The sequence below is a fragment of the Mus caroli genome, unplaced genomic scaffold (assembly GCF_978045245.1).
Source record: "Mus caroli unplaced genomic scaffold, Mus_caroli_1 scaffold_3, whole genome shotgun sequence".
Classification (NCBI taxonomy): Eukaryota; Metazoa; Chordata; class Mammalia; order Rodentia; family Muridae; genus Mus; species Mus caroli.
The window spans coordinates 46112501-46130100 of NW_028227258.1; the positions used below are offsets into that span (position 1 = coordinate 46112501).

The window sequence follows — 17600 nt, forward strand, 5'->3', positions numbered from 1 at the left end:
GCCCCCAGTGGAGGAGCTAGAGAAAGTACCCAAGGAGCTGAAGGGGTCTGCAACCCTATAGGTGGAACAACAATATGAACTAACCAGTTACCCCGGAGCTTGTGTCTCTAGCTGCATATGTATCAGAAGATGGCCTAGTCGGCCATCATTGGGAAGAGAGGCCCCTTGGTCTTGCAAACTTTATATGCCTCAGTACAGGGGAACGCCAGGGCCAAGAAGTGGGAGTGGGTGGGTAGGGGAGTGGGGGGGGGGGGAGGGTCTGGGGGAATTTTAGGATAACTTTGGAAATGTAAATGAAAAAATACCTAATTTAAAAAATAAATTATAAACAAAACAAAACAAAACAAAACAAAAAACTAGTTTAGGGCAAAGAATGCTATTTACCAGAGTTCTATTCAATGAACTGCCCCATATTCAAGTTCTGCTTGATTTCCTTCATTCCTTCCCTTCCAAACTGTTTCTACTCAATGATTCAATTACAGTATTGTTTGGTTACATAATGAAAGGTAACAAATTTGTCTGTATAAAACATTTCTTAAAACCTACTGGTAACATCAGCATGGTTCCAGGAGGTCCAGGTAAACCATCAGCCCCTGGTAAGCCAGGACGTCCTGGTGGGCCCTAGGAAAGGAAATACGATGAACAAGATCAATTAATACAATTTATAATATCAGTGAGCCTGTAATTGCTAAGAATATAAAATATAAAATTGCATACCATGAAACTATCCTATATATTCTGGAGGGGAAATCAGTATGAAGAAAAATTGAAAATTTAGTTTTCTACAGTTGAAAACAGGTTTAATTTCACAAAATTGGGTTAAGTATTACTAGATAGATATTTATGTAATATCTATTTAACATATAAATAGATATTTAAAGTGTATCTTCTGCCTATGTTAAACTATCAAAAAATAGTCACTTTATTAGTATAATTACTAAAGTTAATACAATAAACATATTAAGGTATCCATTAATAAAACTGTCTTAAATTTGTGCTTAATGATATACTGAATGTGTGTATGCATGCATGCATGCACATATATGTAGAAATTTGCATATGTTTACAACATAGATATATATGATTATAGAGTATCAAATTTATACACACACCTGCATAAACAAGTTTGAATGGATGATACATATATATGAGTTTTCAGTAAAAGGAATCTGACTTTTGCCAAGTCAAATCTTATTTAGTAAAAATAAATAAATATCAAATTCTAAAAGTTAATAACTATATATATATATATACATTAGATAGGTAGATAGATAGATAGATAGATAGATAGATAGATAGATAGATAGATAGATAGATACAACTCAAACTACCAACGACAGTGTTTTTAAAACTAAAATGATGTGAAAGGCTGTGGGAGATACATCATTGGGAAAGCGCTTGCCATGAAAGCATAAGGATTTGAGCTCAAATATCCAGCTCAGACACTAATCCTTGGACTGACAATGTCAGTGATGACTTGTAATTCTAGGTCTCAGGAGGAGGCAAAGACAGAGAATCTCTTGGGCAACTTGGCTAAGCAGGCTCTTGGTTCAACTAGAAACCCTAGTTCAAAATGTAAGATGCTGTGAGATTAATAAATACAACTGACATCAAAACCTGTCTACCAGCATACTTACTGACACGTGTCTGCACACACCACACACACACATACACACACACACACACACACACACATGTGCACACACACACAGGCAGAAGCAAACACATATTCCCACACACATGTGAACACAGATATGTGCACCCATATGCATTAATTAAAAAAGCAAACAAACATTTCCATCAAACTCGATGTCTGAAATTATGCAGATGCGGTTAGGAAAATGGAGTACATCAAGATCATACTTCTTGTGTTCATATTTGAAAGCTGAGTCTACTGTAATTGCCCATGTGCATAGGAGACTTGACAACAATACTGACTCACTAATCATGCTGATAAAATCTTTATCCCCGCTAAAACATGTCTGAAAAGTTAAGTAAAATGTCACACAATCCTAAATTTGTAGAACTCTCATCCCACTCTCCCAACCGAAAAAAGGCACCATGTTAATTTGAGGAAAACATTAATTTTAAGGCCATATGCTGCACAGTTGCCATGTGACATCCCCACCTTTCACTTACCCTATCCCCAGGATCGCCGGGAAGCCCAGAAGGGCCTTGTAGCCCTGGAGGACCCATAAGACCCTGCGGAGAAAGAAAATATGATCTGAAACAACTTCCTGTCTCATCAGTATTCAAGCAAAGGCAGGCCTCTCACACTCAACGTGCGCCTCATTTATATTTTATAAATATACCCTTAACTCCGAAACAACTGCTCTATTTAACTTCCTGTGAAAAGACAACTTATGGGAAACAGTTCTGCATTCAGCACAACTGTTTCTCTATGAGTCTGTGTTCAGCATGGAGGCAGACGCCAAGGGAAAACAGGAAGGAAAGCAGCATGCCAATGAAAAGTGGTTGTGGTGGAGGCTGGTCCCAGGTTCCTCCTGAAGAAATGGCTATTCATAAGACTCGACCTCAAAAATGTGGTAGTAAAGTTGAACAAGTAATCACATAGCTTGCCAGCATTTTAACATTTTTGTTTTTGTAACTACTTAAAAGCATTGATGCCATATATTTTTTATAACAAAAATTTCCTATCTCACACAGGCATACATATATGCACAAATATAATATATAAAGAGAGAGGAAAATATTCAAAATTTACTTTAAGGCCTATCAATAGAGTCATTCTTACAAAAAAAAATAATAATAATAAAGAGTTTGAGTCTAACAGCTCCTAAGCTTGACGGATTTCTTCTATAAATCAAATAAGACTAAAATACAAACATTTCAAGTATATGGCAGAAAAAAATCATTTACATACCGCTGGTCCTGCTGGCCCAGGTGGTCCTTCAACAAGCATCCCCTATAACAAAAAATAGCCGTGTAGCTTTTAGTCTTTCGACTAACTATAATAGTTTTAAAGCAAATTCCAAATTCATATGATATAAAACAATTAAAATGTGGTTTTATGGGAAGATAAAATAATTTGAAATAATAGAAGACATAACCTTTGCTATTAGTGAATGTATGAACTAATTGAAAGTAAAATAAATGCTCAGACAAATAATATTAAGGAGAAAGAATATGCTCAGTGCTTCTGCGGAGAGTATAACAGAGATGCCTTATTAAGCTCTTCCCTAGAACTTAATTACTTAATTTATAACAAAAAACAATCGATCAAACAAAAATACAGGGTCATGATAAATATTTGCTATATTAATGGATGAATTGATGAATGAACTAAGGAAAGGAAATACCTAAACACTTTAATTCCAGATAAATTATATTTATTTGTGTTTACTGAAGGAAATACATGTGTCTGAAGTGAACCATTAAACCAACCTATAGCTCCAATAAACTGCTTTCCCCATGTAGCTGGTCAATGAAAACTGTGCTTTTTTTTAATTGCTTCTTGAAAATATATACCTCTTAACAATACCTTCAGAGTTCATAGCATTGATACAATTATAGTTTCAGATAATCATGCAAGTAAACAAAATGAAATTTTAGAGAATATTCTTGTCTTAAAGTTTCACACAAAAATGCCATACATACGGACCACAGTCACTACTCCTTCTCCCTAACACTCTTGTCTGTTGTGATCTACTCAATTCTCTCTCTCTCAACTCCTTATCTATTCATTTTATTTTGTTATTGTATAATATACTTTGAATAACATTTCTAATATGGTAATTATCAGTAAATAAATATCAGTAAAATCACAGACTTGAACTAAAGCCATTATATCTCAACCACCAAACATTTGAAATCACAGAATAAAACATGTAAATTCATATTTTTAAACAAAAAATTGGACCAGAAAAAAATTCCAGCCACTTTCAAAATTCCAAATTCCATAAATATGTGATAATTTTATTTTACTGAAATTTTGCTTTCCAGAAAAGGCATTACTACCCACCTGTTTTGGGGTAAATTATAAACATCAGAATTTTCATTGAAAATGTAGAGTCTTATATAATGACAAGGAAATGGCAATTCACAAATTAAATGATTGTAGCAATCTTTAAAACATATTCCAAAGCACTTACGGGTTCAACCACAGCCGGTTCCCCCTTCTGCCCTTTCTCTCCATATGCACCATGGCCATTTATCTATTGAGTGAAAGTTAAAAACAGGCTAAATATTTTTCAATAATAATTTAACCACCTAGATATATTTAAATAAACCTTTTAGGAAGTGTTCCTTTCATGAAAGAAACATTAAGAATTTCAATAAGGCCAGATAAGCAAGAGGACTATTGAAATACCAACAAACTGTTGCTTCCTTACATTTCAGTTACAGCAAGTTAAATGCATTTGTAGCCTCAAAACGGTCTCAAAATTAAAGAAATATTGCCAAATAAAATATAGAAAACAGTCTAAAATACAAAACGAGAGCTAGTAGTCAGAAAAGCAATGACAAGATTACTTAAATTTATCAATAATGAGAAAATTGGGGTACAATTTTATTTACAATAATTTAAAAGGAAGACTGCAGAGAAAGCCCAAGACACAACCTTTGTCAACTCCCACTTGAAGAAACCATCATGGCTCTCTAGGGTTTGGTCAGTAACCACAATGGACATAAGACCTCAGCTGCATTTTAAGCCTGAAAACACATCAGAATGAGCACAGAAACATTCCCAAGATAAGACATGCGCAGGGCACAGAGCGTAGTGCTGACTTACGCTTGTTTCTGTGAAATCAGTTTCTGCTGGGACACCTGGGCCAAATTCTTCATTAGGGGAGGTCGTAGTCCTTTCTTCATATTCTTTGTATTCATAAAAATCATATTCACCTAAATCTCCATCTACCAGCAGATCAGAATCCCTGCCGTCTACTCCTTTGTTTCCATACAGAATATCCTCGGAAATGTTTCTCTGGACATCATAATCCTCTCCGGTTAGATATTCTTCAGTAAAACCTTCTTCAACTTGATTTGGCTATTCATTTAAATTGTAGGGAATTGGAGAACAGGAAGTTTACTTTTAGCAAAGCAAGGTGAGCATCTGTAACTACAGCCTAATGGCATAAGATAGAAATGGAGCTCATTATTATTCAAGCAAGACAAGAGCCTAGAAAGAGGCTGTTGGTTCAGTATCACTGAAAGGAATATACTTGTACATACACTGATATGTACAAAGACATATTGCTTTCAAAGCACCTTTTGGCATCAACTGCAAATGTCCACAAGGATTCAACAAGTGTGTTTCTTCTCACTACAGAAAATTGGCTCGCCAATTAGGTGTTACTTTATCGCATAAGATCTGAACAAATAAAGTATGCATATTTTAATTTTATGGATATTTTATGAATGCTATTATTCATAAAATTTTATTATGGATATTTGCTTAGTTTTCAAATATTATTGGACAATAGAGCAAAATACAGCTGCTATAAAGATAAGCCTTATAATTTGATATTCAGTCTTGTCAGCTAAATATTAGTACCAGTATGTGGAAACTATTCTTTGTGGTGGCTATTCAAAGTGCCATGCACATAAGGAACGCCATTGTTAACATACCTTATGATTGCAATCAAGGTAAAATTGAATAACCTTCCTTGTTACCCTTTGAATTACATTTGAAAATTTGTTCTCACAGACAAACTGAGTATAAATAGTAGAGTAACATGGACTACATAGGCAGCATTATAGAAAATTAATTGAATGAGAATAATAGTTAAGTCATTGCTATGACATTACTGTATTGGGTATAAAAAAAGTCCACAATTATAAATTTTTAGTCTTAAATATGTAGCACATACTTCTGCAAGGAAGTTATACTTTGCCTATGATGTAATTTATGTTGCTTTTAACTGATGTAAACAGTTGAATGAATTTACATATGAAACTTAACATCTTGAGCTGTTGTAATTCTCATAAGAAAGAATTGAGACTGGGAAAAGATAAAATTTATTCACACCATAAATGCTTATAACTTTAAAGGATGTGATTGAATTATAGGTATATTTTATTGGAGCAGTTATAAGTTCCAAATAATTAAATAGTTTGCACTTACATAATACTAACTTACAGATGATAATAATATAAATAACGGGTATGAGTTATTTAACAGTATTATACCGAATTTCCTGTTGATCTGTTTCATGATCAAAATATATGTGAATTATGAAATTTACAAGGAACTTAACAGTCCTACTTATATTGGAATACTTACATGGAAAATAATTGAATATTTAAACCAGATTATTTTAATCATAATTAACATCCTAAAGAATTTTAAAATGTAAATGCTTGTTGTCATTAAAATGAGTGTTCCCATTAATAAGATGGGAACTGTATCAGGTGGTGATACAATTATCAAGGCAGAGGATTCTTGCCCAGGGAGAATCAAGCTGTGAATACTCTTTGTAACAAGTTTAAAAAAAGCTTGCTCAGCAGTAGGAGCAATTAAGAAATGATAGCAGCCAATTCCCTTTGAAAAGTATGGAATTTGCATGAAGCAGTGTCATGCAAATTCTGAACTGACATTAACTGTAACTGCAGGTATTTTGTAATTATGAACCAAGACTTCTGTTTCTCTATCAGTGGCAACTAAAAGGAACCAGTGACTGAGATGCTTTTTCCAAGGAAATCTACCAAAACATGTTACACATTTTGAAAGCCACAGGGAGATTACTGCTGGATTACCTCATTCGATCCTGATACCCGCCTAGGAGTCTCAGTCTGGTAAGGTTCCATTGTTCCATAGTTGTAGTCTTGAAAATCATCCACAATATTTGCCTGATGATAAATTCAGAAGAACAAGGGTTAGAAAATCTGTAATGTAATCTCAAGTGAGTAAAAATCATGATTTAATTGCATTAGCGTGTTAGCCAAATTGGAATTGATCTAATTGGGTTAAGTCTAAGACTCATCAGAGATCTTCCATCTCATCTAGGACAGATCTTGATTGCTTTTTCTCGCTACCTGGACCCCTAGTTTGGCTTTGGCTGTGGCTGGATTACGTTTCTTCTTCTTGGATGCAAATTTTTCAGATTTGGGGGATGTGAACTTTTTAGTTTTTTTCTTTGAGTTAGTGGTCAATGTCCTCTTCTTCTTTGTGTAATTGGATTTCTTTTTCTGTAAAATGTCATGAAAGATGGAATGGAAAACATGTAGTGAGAAAGAAAATAAAGCGTATGGATAAAAGGAAGGAAATGAAAACGCAAAAATGGTCAGCTCTCCTCAAGGTGTCTCTGCCAAATATAACATGGTGTTAATTCACAGAAGCGAGTGATAGGTATTCGGTAAGTCTGAAGGACGATGAAGAGTGGACAACCACACACAACAGACAGCTCTTGGTTTTACCTCTGTTTGTGCTACTGTTTCTTCAGCGAAAGTAGGCATCTCTGTTACACTCTCAGCCTCTTTATAGTCTGTCTCCCCATATTCATAGTCATACTCGATTATATCCTCAGGTGCATACTATGTTGCAAAGGAACAAATATTGGGCAAGTGGGTTAGTTGCAAGTAAAATTACTAACAGAGTGGAAATCATCTGCTTAACCTTTACGCAATGTAAATGTTAAGAGAGATCCTACATGAAGCAGGAATATTCTATTGTATACAGAAGCTAATAACATCAGAGTCATCAAGCAAGCTTTCTAAGAAGTGAACAAGTGATTACAGCTGTAAGAAAAATAAAAGTTTGAATAATGAGTCAAACTTTTATTAAACCTTGAATATTAATTCAAAATTAGGATTTGTGTTTTGGAAATAGTTGTTAAATATGTTTTAATCTTCATATGTAAAAATCTTCTGTGAAATACCTTCCTATGAAAATATTAATTTTCCTGGGGCTTCAGCTTAATGGAAAAAGACTTAGCTAATGCATATCGGCATTGGCTTGAATCAGAAGCATAGAAAAAATAAAACTAACAAGTGTAGCATTTAAATTGGTGTGGTTTTTCAATACATAAAATAGTAAGAATGGTCTTATGAAAATATGAAAACATATTTACATCTGTAGGAGGAAGGGAGAAAATAAAAATAACATGAATAAATATGTCTATATTTGGAAAATACTAACTTAAAATGTATTCTTAATTCACTCATTTTCTCTGAAGGAAATCTAGGAAAAACTAAATTTGCATATCTGGTATTTAGTGACTTTCCTTCAAAATGAGTGAATGTTTCTAGATGATGTAGCCAATGGCAAATATAAAATATAAACACAAAAAATCCTTTAGTGGTTTTGTTTGTTTGTTTGTTTGTTTGTTTGTTGAGACAGGGTTTCTCTGTGTAGCCCTAGCTGTCCTGGAACTCACTCTGTAGACCAGTCTGGCCTTGACCTCAGAAATCCACCTATCTCTGCCTCCCAAATGCTGGGATCAAAGGTGTGCGCCATCGCTGCCCAACTCCTGTAGAGTTTTATGAGGGTCAAAATACCAATTTACTAAAATATATAGAGACTCTTTAGAACTTGGTAAAATATAAAGTTGTGAATAGACAACACATTAAATACTTTGGTAACTGCGTATGTTAAATAAAATATCTATATGTACTAGGAAAGTCTCTATATAAATGTATGCATATATACTTTATATATAGTCTTTCCATATATGTATGTATATATAGTCTCTCTCTCTCTCTCTCAATATATATATATATATATTACACCATTTGCCTAGTCTTTCCTAAACAAAGAATAAATAAATAAATAAAAACAAAAACCCCAACCAAACCAAAAAAAAAAAAAAAAAAAAAAAAAGAAATCAAACAATCAAACAAAAACCCTATACTTTGTCCTATACTTTGGAGAACAATTTTTTTCACTAAAAACTTTTGAAAATATTCTGAAAATCAATATAAGGAAGAACAAGTTGTTCTAAATAAAGTGCTATAAAACCCTGGGAGCAGAAAATAAAATAGATTTTAGGTGGACTAGGGGCAGGTTGGATAGGTACAGGGGCATCAGGTATATGTGGGGAATGAGATGGAGTGAGAGATTGAGGGGAACAATGGCTTGAACTGGGACACGGAAACCTACTGCAGTGCGTGGTAGGGACATCCTTGTGGAGACAGGGGGCAGGAAGGAGGAATGGGATCTGGAACAGTCAGAGGGTAGTCCAGGAGGGGAATAAGATCTGGATATAGAATAAATAAATAAATAAATAAATAAATAAATAAATAAATAAATATTTAAAAATTAATAAAATAAAAAAGAAAATTTGGCTTCATGTTCATATATATATACATATGTATGTATATATATATATATATATATATAATATATATGGAGAGAGAGAGAAAGAAAGAGAGAGAGTCAGTTTTGGTTGTTATTTTGTAAAGGCTTTTTCTAGTGGTGGCTATGGAGCAGAAGAGAGGGAAGATGAGGTGAGGAAGCAAATGGAGTGCCAGGAGGAGAAACCATAATCAGGATGTGTTTATGAGGAAAGGCTCTATATTCAATAAAAGAAAAACAAATGAAAAATAGGTATGACGAAACAGACAAATTAGTCTCTACTCCATGATCACACCAGCAGAAATTTGGAACAGGTGAAGATGAATCTTCTGAAAATGAGAATCCTTGTTCATTACCCAAATGTTTAAAAAACAAAACAAAACAAAATGAAACAAACAGTGCCTTGATGAGACCTGACATTGACAAGGACTGACAACAGTAGCCAAGACATCCCTGGTAGGAAGTCAGGTTTCTCTTCTATTCTTTCATTGGTGATCTCCTTCCCTTGGCTTTTCCTTCCACTTTAGTCATTAAAAAATGAATGGCAAGTGGCTCTTCTTTATATGCATTAGACACTAGAAAAGTCTCATACAGAACTTTAATATCTCATTTATTACAAATTCAGAAGATAATTTAACATGTTACAAATAAGCCAGAGACATAATTTGAATATTACTTATAATGCTATATCAGATACATTAAATCCATTGATGTATGAAGTTGTTAGGATTGAACAAAAAAAATCTATCTAGAGCATACATCTCTCATTCCATGATAAGGGTGTAAGTGTAGCATGTATACACACCTGAATTTCAAGTGGATTAGATGTGTTACCAAAAGAAGAAAGGAGTTAGAAAACAATAGCTATTTGAGTAAGTTTGCCTATATAAGTTATTAATATGATATTAAGCAATGTATCTGACCAATGCTCCACGTCATACTTTTATGTTTATACTTGAGAAGATAGCATTGCTTTCTTGTTTTTAGTCAAACTACCTGAAGATTCACTAAAAAAATACAAATTCAGTATATGAAGAAACATATAATGGCTATCATCTAAATTGATTAGAAAATTTGCTTGTTCATTTTAAAATTTTTTAATACTAATATAAAATGTTTATTGTTTTCAACTAGCAATGTAGTTAGAGTCAATTCTTCCTGAATAACTAAAAATAAAACCTTTTATTATGATTCACTAGTTTAAAAGCCAATAACAGCTTTTAACCATACTCTACAGAATACCGTCTTCTCTTCTTCCACCAAGTAAAGGCTTATATTTGCTATAGGAAAGAGATTTTATTTTTCTTATAAAAGTGGCAAATGCAAAATAAATATCATTTGTTTTCAACACAGAACTAGTGACATACATTTGATCTGTCAGCTATAGAAACCTACACTTAACCCGATATTTTTTCTCCATAGAAACCATTACAGAAAAAAGAACTTCAAAACTCAACAAATAATACATCCAAGCTGTTTCTCTTAGTTCTTTCATACTGCCTTACTAAGACCTTTACCCTGTTTCAAAAAATGATACTACTGTTAAATTGTGGGGCAATTTAGTACTAGTAGATTAGGGCAACAGAATTCAATGGGATACATACACCATAAGCTAACATAATGTCAAAACTTGTAATTTTGAATTTTAAAAACCAACATGAATTTGTATCAATTATAATAATGGAACAGATTAAAAGTCCATTTATTCTAAGTAGTGGAAACTCAATGGTAGTAATAGTCTATTTAAAAAGAACATATAGACTTGTTTTTGAAATGGAATTTTGTTCTCAAATTTCAAACACATCTTTACAATTTGAAACTCTTACTTTTAAGAAAATAAATATCAAAATATAGTTTTGTCAGAAAATAACACACCTATTGGTATCCATTGCCAAATGTTCAGCCCTGAACATGTATCCATGAAGTAACATTATAAGGAGCAACCAGGTTGTATATGTGTATGAAAGAGAGTGAGGAGCATACACAGGAGGGCTTTTAAGGAGAGAAGAGAAGGCAAGAAATGATGTAATTGGATAACCTCAAAATTCTTTACATTATAATTAAAACAAAAACATCATTTATTACAAATTAAATCACAAACTATTTCCTGTTTAAATTGTTTACTTTCCTATGAGAAAATAGGAAACTGAAAATTGTAAATTTTTCAAAATTGAAACTGAAGAAACTCTCTATTACATAAGAGCCTAAAATCTTTAAAAATCAATTTCAATACATTTTTTTTTCTCTTCAGTAAGAACTGTCCAAAACTGAGAAACAGCTACTACACCAAAAGGCCTACTCTCCCCAAATGCAAGGGGTTTTAAAGCAAAAACTAGAAATACAGCTTTGAGAAATCAACCCTGAAAAAGAGGAAAAATATACTAAATTACCTTTGAGCAAACTCTTCCTAAAGACTCTTAATGGAAAGTATCATTTAACTAAAACTGAGTAACTATGCCAAAAAGGGAGGCAAAGCCAAACACGAGCACCTCGAGGCCTCCTGTGCCTTGCGTCCTCCTCACCTCATCAATGTGCGGCTCCTGAGCCTGGGCGGCCTTGGATGTTAAGTCACAATCTGGACTATAATGGTCACAGTAGTCGTATGCTGCCTTGGGGTCTCCCGTGATCAGGAACTGCTGAATATCACCCTGCAAAGAGTCAGGCACGGAAAAAGTCAGCATCTAAAAATACAGATGTCTGCAGACTGCTTGTAAGGTCAAATGGCCTACATCTGTATGTGTACAGAAGAGAAAGAAGTAAACACATATCATTATCAAGATGAGTCTTCTAGGACTGGGAGAGAAAGTCATAATCAATTACACGGCTCTGACTTACTTTCTGGTATAGAAAATATCCTATATATTAATCAACCTATTCAGTTTTACATAATTCAGATTTGAATATGAATACTCAAAGAAAAATGTAATACATGCAAAGAATATGTACTTCCATGGCAAAAACCCAGCAGATTAGTTTACACTGAAATGCTATTATTAGGGAAATCTGCAAGGGAATATCTCAGTAGAATCATATTCAGAAGAAGAAAATAATGCTTACAAAGATGAACAAGAAAGAAATACAGCAAAAATAAACACAATATTTATAAATACAAAAGCACGAACTTGCTACGTTGTTGAAAAAATATCTTAGCAAACATTTAAAACCATTTATATGGAATTTGTATATATTCATATACAAATTTCATATAAATTTTATAGATACAAATTTTAGAGACAAATTTTATAGATATTTAACAAGATTATCTTAAAGTTTTAATTTCATGAATTTCAGAAACAACACAATAGAGAAACACATATTTAATTCATCAAGAAAATACAGTAGAATTATTCTGTGTATCACCTCTCTAGTAATCTTAGAAATATAACTATGGCCATAAATCATTTATCCTGTCAAAACCCTGTCAACTTGAAGACTGAAGTCCTTTTATATTTGAGAACTTGATTTGACTGTACATCCTGAGTCAAATTTGAATCATTTCAAAATTATTCCATCTTTGCTGAAATTTAGAATTACTTAGAGCTAGGTGAAATCATGAACATTAAATATAAAAGTCTTGAAAATCAAGAACTAGGAAAGAATTGATAACATAATTATAACACAATACTCATTTATCCATGAATATGTTTATTGAGGCAGTATTGCATACAAAATACTGAATACAGCATTAGAGACACTGAGGGATAATTGTGAATGACTGGATCTTTAATCATCTAGAAGATGAAACTCTGAGAACATCTTCCAGAAAGTTTCTCATTTATTAAGTTGGGAAGGGTCACCATGAATGGGGATAGGACCATTCCCTGTTTGGGCTGTGAACAGAATAAAAGGATGAAGGCATGCTGACTACATCCCTTTATGCCTCCTCTCCCTGTGTATGAACAAAATAAACTAATACCTCAAGCTCCTGCTCCTGTGCCTTCCCACTCGTGGCTGACTGGAATGTGGAACTGGGAGCCGAGGTAATTTTTTTCCTTTAAGCCTTTCCTGCCAATTACTTGACCATAATAGTGACATTCTAATGAGCACAGACCAAAAACCATAAGCTCACAATATTTCAGTTTTTAACCATTTCTAAACATGCCATTTCCAAAATGACTAGGCTGATTGATATTTTCACTAGTAGTAACTGAGTGTTCTCCACATTCTCCTAACATTTGTTATTTTATGTCTTTTGAGAATATATTTTATTTATTTATTTATTTATTTATTTATTTATTTATTTATTTATTGTGCAAGGATTGTATGCATCTGGGAAACTCTTGGGAATTTTCAATCCCTGGGATTGAAATCAGGTCATGAAACTTGGCACCAACCACCTTTACCCAGTGAGCCAATCATGGATATAATAACAGCAATTTGTGTTCAGTAATTATGAGGACTTTTAAAATATTCTTAGTTACCTATGCGTTCTATTAATGAACCTGACTCCTTTTATATCAGAAATGTTATAATTTAACTCTTTTTAAAACTGTGTATGACATACACACACATAAATATATTCCACATGTGATATGTGAGGGAGATGTAAGGATGAATATAATAAAAGTATGTCCCATGAAATTCTCTAAAATTTGTATTATTTTTGAAAAACTATGTACTTAAAAAGGGACTCATATACAGCATCACAATTGTTGATTTAATGTCCTTGTTCTGAGAGATCAAGAAAATTTTCTGTTTGTTTTTGTATGACTGTGTGTTTGTGTGTGTGTTTCTTTGCCTATGTCATAATTTTCTAAGGATTTTGCTTATAGTTTTAAGTTCAATACCTTATATAAAAACTATGTATCAAGGCCTGATGGCTTTTGTGCAGTAATTGCTGGTGTTACTGCTTGCTTGTAGCTCCGTATTTTTTTTCTTGATTTTGGACACAGAAACGTCTGTTCCATTACATGATGATGAACAAAGATTTGACATTTCCAATGTTAAAAGGTTGGAACCTTCAAGTGTATCAGGAGGTTTTTTGTATATTAGAGCACATCTACAAATTTAAACTTTTCGGCTTGGTGAATAGGCTCACCAATACAAGAGATATGCAGAATTTTCTTAGGTCGTTCCTGAGCATATACACAGTTCCCTGTAACCAGAGAGATGCCAACCTCTGTATCTGTTACATGTATTCAAGTTATTTAGTAATTCCATGCTATTTTTAATTAATTAGTTGGTTCACTTAAAAATCCTTTGAAAATGTTATGTATGTATGTTTGTATATATGTATGTATCCCAATAGGAGAAAAAAAACAAATATAATTTTCAATGAAACATGAATACAGCAAGAACAGTTAATACCCATCTAAATATACTATCGACCTTTAACTGTTTCCAATTGAAACTTTTTACTTGCTTATATCATGAAGCAATATAGGAAATTGACCAAATAAATATTTTTCTGAGTGATTTTTCAATATTTTGTATACATATATACATACAGGTGAATTATGGCACTGATTTGTGGAGGCTCAAAAATGCATAGAAGAAACTAAATATATTGACAGGATTTCAAGAACCAAAACTCTTCAATCAAGCACACAATAGCTATAACTGGGTAGTCAGAGATGAAGACTTACCCAAAAGAGAATACTAAATGCATAGTTCTTTATTCTGGTGCCTCGTAAAATAATAATTGGGTATCAATGGGCACTAGAGAAATATCACCAGTGGTTTTAATTGGAACCTCTAGCGCCAAATTTTTCTGCCCAAACATCTGGGATAATGAGTCCATTTAACTGAATTAATATGAACAAATTGAGAGATCCCATTCCAGGGGTACAAATTATCAAGTTCTATATGTAATTGCTGAAACTAATTAAATACAGTATCTTATATATGAATTCTATTTTGTAAAATAGATTTTGAGAGGAATATTGTTTTTCTAAACACTTACTACTCTATTTATTGGACTTTACATCACTAATGGGGTGGTTGCTAATGTTTCCATTATAAATTCTTATTTCAGTATTTAATAGTTAGTCATAAAATATAATACTGGAAAATATTGGAAATTTCTGTAAAAATCCAATTTTCCCAGAAAGCATCACACACCGTTTTGTATTAACTATATGTTGTGTTGTGAGCAGTCTATAAATAATCCTGAGGATCATAACATGTGTAATGAGCTGTAAATATTATTTTTGATGCTATAACATTTTCCAGAGCTGGAAAGGGGTGAAATTACCAAGTAAACCTGGCAACTGTACTACAGTAGCAATGGAGGCATGAAAAAGACATCTTCATTCTCGAATGGTCTAAAAGCCAAGGTCGAGGTAGAAATCATGGAATTACCTTATGATCTACAGCTGTGTCAACTAGCTATACAATATAGTATTTTTACATAAAAATACTATGTAGGGACTTACCAGAGGAGAGCAAAATGATTGTAGGTGGGAAAAAAAAAAGCTTTGTGAACAAATCAAGGAATGGCACTATGCATTGCAGAAGGATGTCACCAGAAAGTTCATCACTACCAATTATATACACAATTGCGTAAGCTTATTCCAGACCAAAATTTAATGCACATTAACAAGCACTTACTAATTTGTTTGATCTCTCTCTCTGTCTCTCTCTCTGTGTCTCTGTCTCTGTCTCTGTCTCTCTCTGTCTCTCTCTCTCTCTTTCACTCACACACACACACCCACATACACATGTGGGCGCACATGCCTCATTTATTTAATAAATAAATAAATAAATGAATGAATAAAATATTTTTGTTTTGAAAGTTTTTCACAACATTTTATATAGTGATTTTTTAAAAACTGAGATTAATCACACAAACTCAGTCTAATGTATGTACATGTTAAGAGTCTGGTTTTGGTTCCAACTGGCCTGTTTGTGTGGGCCCAGCCAGTGTTTGGTTGTCTTCAACTTCAAGTCTGACCACTCACTGACTGTGACATAGCACATTGATCCTCACAGAATATACAATGAAAATGCAGGCTCAGCTAAGCTGTCGTAACAGTACATGGCTAGTTGCATGATGTGACCTGTAGATGGAACATTTGCTTTTGAAAAGAACTACAGGGATAGCAGCACACATTCAGATACAAGCAGATAACTACCTGAGCTACCAAACTGATGTTCCATTACAGCTGACATATGATAACCTCCTGAATGTCAAGCAGTAAGCATCTGTGCTTTCCATAAGGCTTTCTGTTGGCTCTAAGTCTTAGATTTAAGTTCTCATATTAAAACTTGGAAGTATCTTTCATTCTAAAATTTCATCCCCCTTTGTTAAAATCTTAAACAGAAGAAGCAATACAACCATTGACTGTGCATCTCAGAGATTTTTAAAAATTTCTGGAATTAAATAGTATATAAACTTTAAAAGGGTAAGGAATCACTCTGCAGCAATTTAGTTCTACAAAGTTATCTAGCATCTATATTTCTCATAGCGCACCTTTGACTCGATCGGCATGCAACTTATAGCAAGGTATCTCACTGTAAATGTACACTCCATAAAAATTTTATACAATATAACTATCACATAAAAGTTATCTAGTTGGGGAATCTCATGGAAGAGGTGAAGGAAGGATTCAAGAAGCAAGACAATTCAAGAACATCACATGAAAACCTATCAACTAATCTTGGGACATGGGGGTTTATAGAGACTGAACTACATAGCATGTATAGGATGAACCTAAGCCTCCTACACATATGTAACCGATGTACAACGTGGTCTTCATGTGAGTCTCCTAACAGCAGGAGCAATGGCTGCCTGTGACTCTGTTAATTGCCTTTGGATCCCTTTGTCCTACCTGGAGTGCTTTGTTTAACCTTAATAAAAGGGTAGACAAAGGAATAACTTAGTCCTACTGTAACTTGATATGTCAGCCCTGGTTGATGTCTTTGGGAGGCCTCCCCTTCTTTGGGGAAGAAGGGAAGGTGGAGGAGGGGAAGGGAGGGAAGAGGGTAGGACTCATAGGAGAGGAGGGAGAGGAGGGAGAGGAAGCTGCAATCGGTATGCATAGTTAATTATTTAATGAAAAAGAAACTTACAAAATCTTCAACCAAAAAGAAACTTTTCCTTTTATTAGACACTAGCACAATAGATAGTAGAAATATATTCTAATGAAAAATAATTATCTAATAATTTTAAATAAACTTATACAAAGATTATAACAGACAAGTACCCAGATTCTGAATTTGGGCTGTTTACAGACCAAAATTGAATCTATTCAACAATGAATGCCTCTGAAGGCTAAGTATCATGCTGATTGTAGGTACAGTGTGTAACAAATGAGGGAAAGGTAGTCATTGCTCTCACAAAACTTCTCCATCTTTCTCTTGATATTACTATGCACCAAAATAATTGGAGGAAATATATGTATTTATTACT

At 33.5% G+C, this 17600-nt stretch overlaps 1 protein-coding gene across 1 annotated transcript in view; it reads right to left on the reverse strand.

Annotated features, from left to right (window-relative positions):
* Col11a1 (collagen type XI alpha 1 chain) overlaps positions 1 to 17600 on the reverse strand; it is a 186192-nt gene that overhangs the window by 115209 nt on the left and 53383 nt on the right. The window contains exons 5-12 of the mRNA XM_021159058.2: positions 11773 to 11898; positions 7375 to 7491; positions 6715 to 6807; positions 4751 to 5005; positions 4113 to 4175; positions 2885 to 2926; positions 2140 to 2202; positions 547 to 621 (exon numbers count right to left, since the gene is read on the reverse strand). Coding sequence (XP_021014717.1) covers positions 547 to 621; positions 2140 to 2202; positions 2885 to 2926; positions 4113 to 4175; positions 4751 to 5005; positions 6715 to 6807; positions 7375 to 7491; positions 11773 to 11898 — 834 coding nt within the window. The remainder of the gene's footprint in view (positions 1 to 546; positions 622 to 2139; positions 2203 to 2884; positions 2927 to 4112; positions 4176 to 4750; positions 5006 to 6714; positions 6808 to 7374; positions 7492 to 11772; positions 11899 to 17600) is intronic.